At 34.0% G+C, this 13,987-nt stretch overlaps 1 protein-coding gene across 1 annotated transcript in view; it reads right to left on the bottom strand.

Moving 5' to 3' along the window:
* The window catches only part of LOC133192912 (uncharacterized), a 38,385-nt gene that overhangs the window by 1,273 nt on the left and 23,125 nt on the right, over positions 1-13,987 (bottom strand). Inside the window, exons 7-11 of the mRNA XM_061328918.1 lie at positions 9,380-9,506; positions 8,887-9,239; positions 6,769-6,816; positions 5,038-5,388; positions 1,706-2,045 (exon numbers count right to left, since the gene is read on the bottom strand). Coding sequence (XP_061184902.1) covers positions 1,706-2,045; positions 5,038-5,388; positions 6,769-6,816; positions 8,887-9,239; positions 9,380-9,506 — 1,219 coding nt within the window. The remainder of the gene's footprint in view (positions 1-1,705; positions 2,046-5,037; positions 5,389-6,768; positions 6,817-8,886; positions 9,240-9,379; positions 9,507-13,987) is intronic.

The following is a 13,987-nucleotide window of genomic DNA, read 5'->3' as shown; positions in this document are numbered from 1 at the left end:
ACAAGGATAATTTGTGACAAGTTCGGTTGAAACTGATTCAAAATGTAAAAATTTTATGAACATCACGCGACAGATATTCAGACAGTCGTGTGACAGTTTTTAAGGATTTTCCCTTAAAGTTGCCCTGCAAAACTAGAGTCCAATATTATAACCCCTTCCTGCCCCCATGGATCATGATTTGAACAAATTTGAATAAGTTCTACATTCAGTAAAGAAGCTCTCAATCAAATTCTGTCTTTTTTTTGTCCAGTGTTTCTTGATATTTGTCCAGTGGTTCGAAAAATAACAATAATTTTTCTTTGTTTTTTAATTATCTACCCTTGCAAGAGAACGTCACTATTATTTCGATAAATCCGAATTCACATTTGACAAGAGTGTTTTGTGGCAAACGGTAGAATCGAAATTTTTTTTTTTTGGGGGGGGGGGTTCTGTAGAAAAAGTTTAAATGTGAAAAGTTTAGAGACAAACGGAGACAGAAGAACACTCCTGGGCTCAGGAGTCATGATGTAAAGAAAAAGTTTATAATTTTGCTGTTTCTTCAGATAAGTTTTTGTACTTAATATTTTCATGACGAAGTTTGACCCCTTATTGTGGCCTCAGTCAAGCCTCAAATGGTTATGACATAATTATCCAAATTGGAAATCAAACTACAAAGGAATTCTGAGCACCAATATGATTAATGTAGCCTTCCTTTTCTGGGGATTTTTAAAACATTTTTTTTCTGTATATGTAGCATGTTAAATTTGATCCCCGATTTTAGCCTCGCTCTATCCTTTGTGTCCCTATTTTGAACGAACTTGAATCCACACTAAATTGGATGGTTGTATATATGATTTAGTGTTGCCCTCCAACTCAATATTTTTTCTTATCTCAATTTTCAATATTCCATATAAAGTTTTGAATATCTGTTTCATCCCAGAGAGGACATGGATTGAACAAATATGAATATTCACTACAGATCTTCCCCATGCATTCTTTTGTGAATATTTCCTTCCTTATTGTGAATCACCTAAACCCAATGATTTGATTAATTTGAATCTGCATTATCTGAGGATGCATTCATGGTAATTTGATTTACATTGTGTCTCTGTTGTTCTTGAAAAGATTCTAGAGGTTTGTTCCTGCATTATCCGATATAAAACTTTGATCCTTTGTCCTACCCTATGGAATATGATTTGAACACAGAATACCCGAGGATGCATGAATATTGATATAAATAATAATGATCCTGATGTTCTTGAGAAAATTTTAAGATTTAGTTCCTACATTTCATGTTAACTTTGATCCCTTATTGTGACGCAATCCTTCCCCCATGGACCATGATTTGAATAAAAACTGAGGATGCTTGCATCTTTACATGACTAATCTTGAGATAAAGATTTTTTGAGTTTATTTCCATATATATTCCCAAGAAAAAAATCTATCCTCTATTTTGACCCCAACCTAATCTATGTATTATAATTTAGACCAACTAGACAAAGCTAGATGACAAAAGGTTTAAAGAACTTTCAATTTCAATGAGCTTACAACTAGAAACACAACTGGCGAAGACGGTCATAATTTGGAATAAAGCATGCATGAAATAAAGCATGTTGTAGATCTGAATTGCTTACGGGCGTGCAAATATTACTTGTCAACATTATCTTTATATCTACTGAGTAACTGAAACTACAATAAAAGTGATGTAGCTGTTAATTGCACCTACTTCTTGCATAATCAAAGTACTGTTTGTCTGCGTAAAGCTCTTCCAGAAGTAATTTCCATTTGTTTTCTGACATTCTGACTCTGTTTATTGCCTCCAAATCAACAGCTTTTCCTCCATGAATGTCTCCAAACATATCACTCCAGAAAGCTTGATTCCGCTTACGATGAACCCTTTGTAGTGGTGGTAGGTCTTTAAGTTTGGGATCTTCACGATATAACGGCAAGTGTATTTCTCCCTCGACAATTGGTAAATCTGGATCTATTCTTTTCTTTCGCATAACTCTCCTGAGAGGAATTTTGTTTAACTTTAAATCTCCATAAGTTGATGAAGTTGACTTCTTCTGAAAATAAATATATCTTTAGTCATTCATAATTTTAAACATTTCTTGAGAAAAAAAAACATAAAATATTTCTTCACGGAAAACTGACAGGGTGGTATATCCAATAAAAAAAACTATATTGGAAATCGAAGTTTGACTTGTTGCAGAAGATATTATTCCAATAACACTTTTAGGGAAAAAAGAAAGACAGATTATATTAATGGTTCCAATAAATCTCCACTTGTAAGAATCTTTTATGCTAACCCTTCCATAATATTTAATCAGAATTTTGTAAAGATGAATTCAAATACATGCATGCCACTTAGTATTCCTGAATGGATGTACGCTAAAAATAAAGTACAGAAATATTTTCCTGTTATGTATATGCTGATTTTCTTATATGTTTAAGCTTGCTAAGGAACACTTCACTATAAAAGGGGCGCCGACCTATAGGACCGGGATTGATTTTAGTCTTTACAAAAAGCGTGACGATTTCTGACTATAGGCTACATACATGTACTAATTCGTTTCTCATAAATATATTTTATTTCAGTATTTCAGTTGAGATAGGAGGAACCTTACATTAACTATGTAGCTCGAAATGTTATTTGATATTTTCTTTACTTTTCATTGTACATAATGGTAATGTATACAAATTACACAAATGATATCCAAAAGAGTGCAGATACTGATATGTAGTCCTACAATTTCTAAACATGAGATCTGAATTTAGAACATTGACTCATTGCATGTATGTACATGTATTTCTAAGTATAATTAAGTTCAGATAATACAAGCGATGCGTATCATGTAATGAGTCAATGTGCTTTCTCTTTAGTGTCTTTTATATCAAGAATGAACATGCATAAACGATAGATAATTGAAGGAAAATACACAAGCCCCTAGAAAAGAATTAAAATAGTCTTTGAAAAGGCGAGAATTTAGAACTATAAAAATGTGACACCGGGTGGATTCGAACCACGACTCTAAAAAAGTACCCGCGGTGTTAATACTCAAATGCAGCTGTTCTGACTATGAAAATGGATGACATAAATGTTAAATGGATTGTCAAAAACAGCTTTCCTTATTTTTTAAAAGGTTTTTCGTGAATTTCAACCCTAGGGCAGGGGTGCCCCTAAAAATCATGTCTTAAATTATTCCTTACATAATAACCTGTCAAAATAGCATAATTTTATTTAGGGACAGGCCTGCCCTTCAATTCCAGGCCAAAATTCATGCAAAGATTGGTGCTTAAACAGACAAAATGCTATTTTGGCCAACTTTGGAGTTTAATTTTAAAGTTGAAAATAATAAATTTTAGGTTCAAAATACAAATTTGAAAAATTTAGACATATAAACGGTAGAAAAACAACTAATAAACAATGATTTTTAAATGTGACTTTTTCCGGGAAATTCTTCTCTCCTATAGGTCAATTCCTTTGAAATTATGAATACATTCTTTAAATGCTTGTTTATATGTGCTGATTAAGCATGCTGATTCTGTAATTTTATGTTGATTTGATTATAGTCAATATTACCGACGTATAATTGATGCAAGTTAATGCATAAAAAATATTCATAAAAACTTAAAAGCGTTTCAATTTAGCATTTGATTTTTTAAATGTATGATTTCTTTGTAGAAATGTACATTTTTATAAATTACCTGAAAAATGACATTTCATAGCCATAGCTTTGCAGCAATATCTGATTTATCAATGGCAGGATTGAAGAGATTTGATAGTTCGTTATTCCTATTAATGGTGTTTTATGTAACGGAAGGTATCTGTACTGACCCTTCTTTTTAAATACGAATCATGCAAGCCTGGCAGCATCAACGTTTTAAATGAATAATGCAAAAGAAAAAATTAAATTAAAAAGAAAATTAAGTTAAATAAATATATAGATATGAAAAAAAAAGTTCCAACAAGCTTCCATGTCTTTACACTGCCTAAAAAATTTAAATGGATAAAAGTAGTTAGCAAGCATTGTTTTGAAGAAATATCAAATGTGAATTTTTTGCCAATTATTTTTCTAAAGAGAAAATTCTTAATATTTTTTCAGAGAATATTTCTGACACTGTCATGAACACACCCTGTTTAGAGTGTCATGATTTGAAAGAATTTAAGGTACTGTAACTCTCTGAGTGTTTAGAAATACATCCTTCTTTTTCTTGATAACCCCTATAAATTTTTTAAGTGAACAAATACTTTTATAAAGACAGACAGCTTTTCAACAATTTATAGGTATTCTTTTTTAATGATTATATAGAACTTACACAACCTGAATGTACCCTATCTCAGGGTATACACATAGCAGTAGATATAGAACTCAAATAAAAACCCGGCAAAAACTAGGCCCTTCAATAAAGATCACAATCTGTTTTGGAGACTATGAAAAGGATTCAGCAGTCCCGAGGCATTCTAGCAAATGAGACTTATTGACACACAAGGAAAAGATTAATTATCATCATCATCGAGAACTCCGTAATAGGAATAAATAGTTTCATTCAGGCCCGTAGAACGCAGGGGGCCGGGGGGGGGGGGGCGCCCCCACTTCTTTCTGAGTATAGTTTTTGCTTTCTGAGTACAGTTTTTGCTATAGTGATGCTGGTTGCCCCCCCCCCCCCTACACTTTTTGATGTTGTAAGGTCAAGCACTGGCAAATTCCAGGATTTGGACAGTAATTAAATTAGTTTTTTTTTTTTTTTTGGTTTTTGTTTTGTTTTGTTTTGTTTGTTTGTTTGTTTGTTTTTTTTTTTGCTTGTCAGTTTAGGGAAGTTGCCCCCCCCCCTTTTGGTCAGTTTATTTATTATTATTATTTTTTTTAATTTTATTTATTTATTTTTTTTTGCTTGTTAGATTTTTTTGGGAAGTCCCCCCCCCCCCCCCCTCTTTTGAAACCGTTGCTACGGGCCTGTCATTTCATATAATGTAAGCTAAGAAGAATTGAAGATTACAAGTAAAAGAATCTTCAATTGATTTTGTAAACAAGTTTATTATATTAATATATATACCTTCTTCTTTTTCCTCTTTTTCTTCTTCTTGGATTCCCATTCCCCGTCCAGGTCTAAAGCGGTCCCTCTTTTCTTCCAACCCGCATGTGACATAAATTCATATTCATCCGATTCGAGATCAGTGTCTATCAGATCCGGAATAATCTGTGGAGCTTCTTTTTTATTTTCAGCAGATTTGTCATCAACACTTGCGTCATTCTTTAGAGCTAATTTATTTTTCCCTTTTTTTATTTTTTCTCGAGCCAGTTCTTTAAGTCTCTGTACAGCACTTTTAGTGCGTGGTTCAGCAACTTCAAGCTCATCGACTCCTTCTTTACGCCGTCTGGCATCAATCCATTCCTCGGAATCCATCTAAAAGAAACACGCACGATTTCATTGTAAATACGCCTCGAAAATACTGTATACAGCTTAAGTTTCGTTGCAGTTTTATTTTCGCTTATTAAAGACAAAGCCGTGTAATCAACACTAAAAATATGAATCACTGTAAAAAAAATGAATCATTGTTAAAAAAAAAGAAGTACATTTTCAAAATGGTAACACTGATTTTGATTGGAATATGCAAAAATAATCCCGAGCGAAATAGAAGCTGTATCCAGTATAAGTGATTATGGATATATATATTTGATTCTCTGCTGTTGAGCTTCATTGAAATGCAACTTTGAGCAATTGATATAATTATTGCAATAACACACACTTTATGTTGTGTATGTTTTCCTTTAAAAATCAAAAACATCCCATAATAATTGAACAGTTCTCTTATAGTTGATAAAGTATGTTATTAAAAATAACTTGTTGGCGAGGAATTAATTATAAGAGAAAGTCTCTTTCAAACATTAATAAAATTGGGCAATCATAAATTGTTATGCATTTTAAAAATCAGTTTTCTAGCAAACTACCAATACTACAATTATAAATTTATTTTATTTTTATTTTTTATTTTTCTCATTATTTCTTAGTTCTAATTATATTTCTCATTGTCATTACTTTCTTTGATTTGATTAACCCATAAGTTTTAATATGTTCAGACTCTGAAAGATTGTCTGCAAGATGCATATAAAAAATGTTTTTATAAGACTGAAATTGAATTAAAGAGTATTAATCTTCTTATGAGAAAACGAAGGCGTTGGAAAAAAGGAAATCGTGCGTGTTTCTACTTACATATCGCGTACACCTTTTCATTGTTATTTTCAGAATGTTAGCGGCCTCGCACACGGCTGCTTGAATTTTAATGAAATTTGATGATAAATGGAAATAATGTTAAAGCGGGTTTACATGATGTTTGTGAAGGAAAAGTTGATAAAATGTTACCACGAAAATAAAGCGGGTTTACATGATGTTTGTGATGGAAAAGATGATAAAATGTTACCACGAAAATAAAGCGGGTTTACATGATGTTTGTGATGGAAAAGATGATAAAATGTTACCACGAAAACAGTGAATTGATTGATATTATATGGAAAGTTAATTATACAAAAAAACATTCAAACACAAAATGATTTGCCCAAAGCCAGAACCGGGGAGATACTTGAAAGTATTTGGTTACATTATTTTTCAATAAATTAGAGCAATTTATCCAAGGATTATTATAGCGAACACTAATAAAATCGTATTTGATATACTTCTGAAGACAATTCAAATAAATATCTTACCTACGTCAAAAGAATATATATTAATTGGTATTGAATGCATAAAATATATACAAGTATGCAAAACGAGACAAAAAATACTTACCATCTGCCGAAGTTTGTATTCATCCATAAAGTCATCGTGTTTGAGTGCCTGTTTCAAAAGGAATTTAATCTTTTTCAGTTAAATACTGCTCAAAATTCCCTGATAGAATGTGACAGCATCTGTCATACTGTCCTTAATTACAACATCGACAAGGAACTTTTTTAAAAGAAAAAAGAGGCCCATAGGCCACATCGCTCACCTGAGCACATTAACTAGGAGAAAACAGAAATCAGTTAAGTATTGAGAAGTTTACCGGGGGTTGGGGGGGGGGGGGGTGAAATGTGAAATTGAATTAACACTACCTTAGGATACTTCCATATCAATATTATTAATAATGATTTTGCTGTTCTTGAGCAGAAGAATTTAAAAGATTTTTTCCTATGTATTCCGATGCAAAACTCTGATCGCTCATTAGATAAATTTCAATCTACACTACCTGAGGATGCTTCTGTAATAATATGTCTAATCATGGCTTTGCTGTTCTTAAGCAGAAGATGTTTTCAAAATGATTCCTATATATTTTTATGTCAAACTTTGATTCTCTGTTGTGCCCCCCCCCCCCGACCCCTGGGGGTCATGACTTGAACAAATTTGAATCTACACTACCTGAGGATACTTCTATATTAAAATGACTAATAATGGCTAAGCTGTTCTTCAGAAGAAAAATTTTAAAGATGTTTCTAATATATTTCTATGTAAACTTAACCCCCCTGTTTTGTCTGCGTCCAACTTCCAGGGGTCATGATTTGAACAAACTTGAATCTACATTACCTGTGGATACTTCTACATGACTTATAATGGCTAAGCTATTCTTGAAAAGAAGATTTTAAAAATATCTCTGATATAATTCTATGGAAAACTTTGACCTCAAGTTGTGGCCCTGCCCTACCCCCAGGGAACTAGAATGGAATAAATTTGAATCTACACTACCTGAGGATGCTTCTGTAATAATAATCTTGGCTTTGTTCTTCTCTCGAGAAAATTTTTAAAGACATTTCCTGTATATTCCTATGTAATTTTTGACTTCTTCTTGTGGCCCCGCCCTATATCACCGGGGGATATGATATGAACAAACTTGAATCTAGAGTATGTAATGAAGTTTTCACATAAGTTTCATCTTTTCTTTCCTTGTAGTTCTTGAGAAGATTTTTTAAAAGATTCCTCCAAATTTTCACGCATTCTTAATTACCGCCCCTTGAAAGAGGGCGTGGCACTTTCTGTAAAAAAAAAAAACTTAAATCCCCTTTACCCAAGGATGCTTTGTGGCAATTTTGGTTGAAATTGGCCCAAAGGTTCTGGAAAAGAAGATGAAAATGTAAAAAGTTCTTGACGACAACGACAGATAACGGACAAAATTTTATCAGAAAAGCTAACTTGAGCCTTCGGGTCTGGTGAACTAAAAATTATTACTGAGATTGGATTTTGTAAAATTGAGAGAAATGCCCTGTAATACTATTAATAGAATTATGATTGCTAAGAGACTACTGTTAGTTAGACATTATCCATTACAGTTTTAAGAGGGCTGGGTGGTTGTGGCCATTTTCAGACTATATTGATCTCCTTTAGAAGAAGAGCTCCATATAAAGATATACAAAAATGATCAAATTTTAAAACTAAAATGTATGAAATTTTTGTTTGCCAAATGATAGTTGACAGCTTAAGATATCATATCTAAAAAAATTAAGTTATATCTGATGGTTAATTTGTTGACCCCCCAGCCTCCTTAAGGTCTAAACTAGTTTACAAAATATGAAAATTTGGAATGAAATTCGTCGTCTTTTGGAGATTTACTTCACATAAACTTAGCGACAGGGATATTTATTGACTTATGGCTAGCTATGCAGACGATTTTAATTTGGCCGGAGGGGGATTGCAGCTCGATATCAATAACGTGTTTGTAACCGTGTTTTAATTAAAGTATTTCTTATACTTTCTTATTCCTAACGTACATGTACATTTTCTCCTTATAATTTGTGTAAAAACTAGTTCTGAACGGAAGTGCTTGATATAACAGTAAAACTTTATCTAGTAGATAATATCCATCACACGTATTAAATTTAAATTTAAATTCAGCCATATGATAGTAATGTATATCACATTTTTTTCTTATAGACATACCTCGTTGTGTTGATCTAAAAGTCTTTCATTCATGTCAGGCTCGACCTTAGTTGGTGTGACGGGTTCCTCATCATCATAAAATAGTCGGGTAATATCATATACAGAATCGTCTGGTAAGCCGAGATCCAAGGTTGGGGTGAGTGCGCCTTGTTCCATACGAATTCTCTCTTTCTCTTCCCTTTCTTTTCTCTCTCTTTCTTCTTGTTCCTCTTTCGCTTTACGAGCCTCCTCCTCGAGCCTTAGTTTTCGTTTGTGGCAATAATATATCAGTGCTAACACGGCAGCCAGAACCAAAAGAAAAGCTAAAATGCCCAGTACAATTTCCACTGTGGCAGTATATGTTGTACTGGTTGCTGTAAAATATGAACATTAATTTAAGGCTTCAAAACAAAGTTTACAGTTCTTGGTGACGAAATTTATTTCAAAGAAAGAATTTTGATGTCTTTTTAAAACGCATTATATATATATTGTAAATAACTAAAATATATATTACGGCATGCCGAAAGAAGAGATAAAACAAGCAGTGCCCCGTCTGAAGCAGCATATGTGGAATTGCCGTTTGGTGGACAGTCTTGTGGACTTTGTGACAGGTAGACAGCGCCACTTTCAGTAGAATACGTCTGAAAGAGAAGCGCGTATTATTAATGTATAGACAAGTGGGTATTTTTTTTTTTTACAAAAAAACTCATGTCTCTCCTTCTTTACCAACATTAACAAGTGCAATAATACGATCAGGGTAAAAATAATAATGCAGTGCATCTCAGCTCAAATTCATCGATCTGTGAACAAAATTTCAAGTCTTCATGTCAAAAGGATCTTAAAGTTATGGGCTGCTCGTGTTTTTCTTAAGTTGACCTTGAATGAAGAAAGCGGTCAAGATCAAATATTTTGATACAGTGCGTTTAGTCTTAATGTTGTCTTTCCTTGTTCCAAGTTTGAAATCCTAATGTCAAAAAGTTCTCAAGTTATGACCTGGACTATATTTTCATGTAAAAAATTGACCTTAACTTTATAAATAGGTCAAGTTGAAAAACATGTTGCCATTCACCCTTCCTCTATACCTCCTTTCCATGTTCTAAGTTTAAAGTTTTAGTGTCAAAAGTTCTCAAGTGACTAGTCGTGTTTTCTCAATTTGACCTGATGAAGAAAGGGGTCAAGGTAAAAATTTTGGTGTAGTGCATCTTGTATCAATGTGTTCTTACTATGTTCCAAGTTTGAAATTCTAACATCAAAGGGTTGTCAGGTTATGGCTTGGACTCTATTTTGATGTAAAAGATTGACCTTATAAATTGGAACAAGGTCAAAAATTTTGGTGGTGTGCACCCCTCCTTCATACCTCTGCATGTTCGAAGTTAGAAGTCTTTATAAGAAAGGATTCTTAAGTTATGGTCTAATCAAGTTTTTTTTCTCTATTCGACCTTGAAGGAAGAAAGGGGTCAAGGTAAAAATTTTGGTGCGTTGCATCTTGTATCAATGTCTTCTTTTTATGTCAAAGGGCTCGCAAGTTCTGGTTAAATTGTGTTTTTTTTTCTCTATTTGAATATTCATCTAATATCAAAGGGATCTCAAGTTATGTCCTGGACTCTTTTGATGTTAAAGATTGACCTTGACCTTATAAATAAGTCAAGGTCAAAAATTTAGGTAGAGTGCACTCCTTCTCAATGGCATCTATCTATGTTCCAAATTGAAGTCTAAATGTCAATAGGGTTTTTAAGTTACGGCCCGGACAAAATTTGGATGAAGAAGAGGAAGAAAATCGACAAAAACAATATGTCTCCCCTCCCTTGGAAGGGTAGACATAATGAAACTAAAAATATGTCCATAGGGCATGAATGGCCCCCAGGGATCATAAGTAATGCAACATGAAAACTTGTATTAATGTTTGAAGTTTGATGAAAATATCTTGAATAGTTTCTCTCATCCTCACGACGTCAGGGGTCCTGAGTCAACACGTTGCAGTTGGACCCCAGACAAATTTCATTCGATATCTTGCGGGTTGACTGCAGCGACGTCTTTTGGGAAAGTTACAAATCTTTATATTTTTTTCTTATCTCTCAACAAATCACATTAAGCCTTTCGGTGGTAAACTATGCTTAACACGTGCATTTTAGGTGTCAACTGATTCCTTTCTGTTTACATTATCTGTCTACTTCAATTTGATTGGTGTGATTGATTTGGAGAAACATGCCCGAAGACATCGAATGAAATTTGTCAGGGGTCCAATGGCAACGTGTTGACTCATGACCCCTGACGCTGTGAGGATAATTTCTCTAAAACTGACTTTTAGAGACAATAAATAGTAAACTCAGAGATCATTGGGAAGGTCAAAATAAAAAAAAAATTAACAAGATTAATAAATTCTCACCAAATTATGTATCAATGCACTAGGCTTACATAAAAATATCTTGAATAGTTTCTTTAAAACTAAACTAAATGCAATTTAAAGGAAAGTAAGTTTAAGGTCAAAGGGTAGATCAATGTAAAAAAAAGGATGCAGGTCAACAGTACTCACCAAAATGTATCAGCATATGTGGTTTGATTAAAACTTCTTGAATTATTTCTTTAAAACTAAGCTTCACACAAAATTGAAAAAAGTGAAGTCAGGGTAAAAGGAAAGGTCAAGGTTAGAAATGTTGATGAAATTGAATAGCTCTCATTAATATGTACAAGCATATGAAATTTTATAAAAAAATACTAGAATACCTTCTTTGAAACTGAGTTTAATGCAAAATAAGTTGAAGAACAGGCAGAAGAACAGAAGTACGGAAGACGGACGTTATTCAACCTTCTATTATAAGTTCTGGGTTGTTTTTTTTTTTAAATTTATCATTAGTTGTTAGGACGTATATTTATCTACATATATAGATACTGAAAAGAAAAACGAAAAAGAAATGCAGGGTAACATAATATGCGAAAAATGTTTTGACTTAGTAGCCGAAAATTATGAAAATTGGTCAGAGGTGTAGCTTGGTTACTGTGCACTAAAATCGATGTTCAAAATTACTCAACCGTGAAATGTATGCCGTCAGGAAGGAAAAGTGGTAAAAAGCCATAAATACGTGAATATTAATGATGTCAGGTTTGTTAACAGATTTTGTAGTACTACTTGATGCACTGGAGATATACACATAGTTTTTCACTATTTACAGTCGATATGAATTTCTTGAAATCATGGTACGGCTGATGGGATCTAGTAATTGAATTGCCTATGTGAAGGAAAAGGGTTGCAGTTTGTTATTAATTTTCCACCATAGAGCATTTTATCCGTTGTCAGAGAGGAACTGGAATGGTTTCCAACCAACCGTGACAGTGACGTTGGCGCGTAGCAACGTCATTTGAAAATAAGGTTTTTTATCCTGCCACCTGTGTAATCGCCACGGTATTACAACCGAAACCGATTCTTATACAGCAAGCAATCATAAGCATTATATGCACTCTAAAACTGAAAAAAAATTTATTGCTCTATTTTAGTCCGTGAGCTCTTCAACCTTAAGCCGGTGATACTCTAACTCGCGCACCTGTGTGCGTCGTAAAGCTAATTATTCGGCATGTTCACCACCAGCATATTCAGTATATTCACATTTACCAAATCAACTGTCATCCGTAAATTCTAGATCTATTTTTTTCCAATTGAAAATCTGTAGGACTTCATGGACGCTACGGTTTGAAGGCGTCGGTAAGCCCAGCTCATCTCGACCAACCAGGGACTGAATAAATATTCCTTTAAGAAAGATAAATGCTCTGATGAACTTCATGCACAGGAGAATCAAGGTTGTGATAGACGCGCGAGGGAGATATTGAGAATTTTTATTTTCATTTTTGGGGGGTACCGTCATATGATTTTCTATAACTTATGAATTATCAATCAGTGGTAACCTGTTCAATAAAGATGAGTTTAAATGATAGATAACAATACTGGAAAATATCTTCGAAAAAAAAAGCATTAATTCGCTTCAAAAGTTTACCTTGCGTTTCTTTTTCCTTTCAGTAAATGATTCACAGGTATGTTATGACTGTAAATATATTGCTTTAGAGATTTTGCTCCTTTTGTATTTTGGTTTCCTATTGAGAGACACGGGGAGGAATATTTATAATGAGGTTGCAAATTTTGTTGAGATAGAATTTACTTTCAGAATTCTTCATCTAAAGCCTTTAAAAAAACACAAAAAAAATGAATTTTTACACAGATTTTGACACAGCACAGATTTATTGACGGTGCAATGATACAATGTACTGATCTGGCAATGATAACCGGCCCTCCCACAAGGGCTGAGACCATCAAGGCTCTGAAGAAACTGAAGAGTGGGAAGGCAGTTGGGCCTGATAGGATCCCTCCAGAAGACCTTAAGGCAGATATAAAGAATTTAGCAGATATGATACCTGCAAAAGATCTAGTCAGAAGGTACCAGCTGATTGGAAAAAAGGATATTTAGTGCCGCTCCCCAAAAAAGGAGACCTGGGACAATGCAAGAGCTGGCGTGGCATCATGCTTCTATCTGTCCCAAGCAAGATTTTGACAAGAAATATACTAGAAAGACTTAAAGATGCCATAGAATAACGACTTCGTCCAGAACAGACCGGTTTTAGAAAGGACAAGTGCTGTACAGACCAGATTGCCACATTCCGTATAATGATTGAACAGTCATTAGAGTGGTAGTCAACACTGTATCTCAACTTCATTAACTTTTAGAAGCCTTTGATAGTGTTGACAGAAAAGTCATCTGGAACCTACTCCAGCATAATGGAACGCCACTTACCTTCATCAACCTCATACAACAATTGTATGATGAGGCTACATGCCAGGTCATCCACACCAGCCTTTGAGGTGCGGACAGGGATAAGACAAGGCTGTCTACTGTCACCAATGATTTTCCTAGTGGTGGAGGACTGTATCATGCGGGAAACAACAATAGATGGCAATACAGGAGTCCAGTGGGCTTTCACTCAGTGTTTAGAAGACCTCGACTTTGCTGACGACCTATGTCTTAAGTCCCAGAAATATGAGCACACGTAGTTCAAGACAGATAGGCTGGCCAAGAAAGCAGCAAAGACAGATCTTCGGGTCAACATTGAGAAGACACAAGTAATGCTCCTCAACAAC

The sequence above is a fragment of the Saccostrea echinata genome, unplaced genomic scaffold, assembly GCF_033153115.1.
Source record: "Saccostrea echinata isolate AGI-Se365-2 ecotype Australia unplaced genomic scaffold, CSIRO_AGI_Sech_v1 ptg000025l, whole genome shotgun sequence".
Taxonomy (NCBI): Eukaryota; Metazoa; Mollusca; class Bivalvia; order Ostreida; family Ostreidae; genus Saccostrea; species Saccostrea echinata.
Note: the sequence above shows the minus strand (reverse complement) of the source record. Positions and strands in the feature narration are given on the sequence as shown.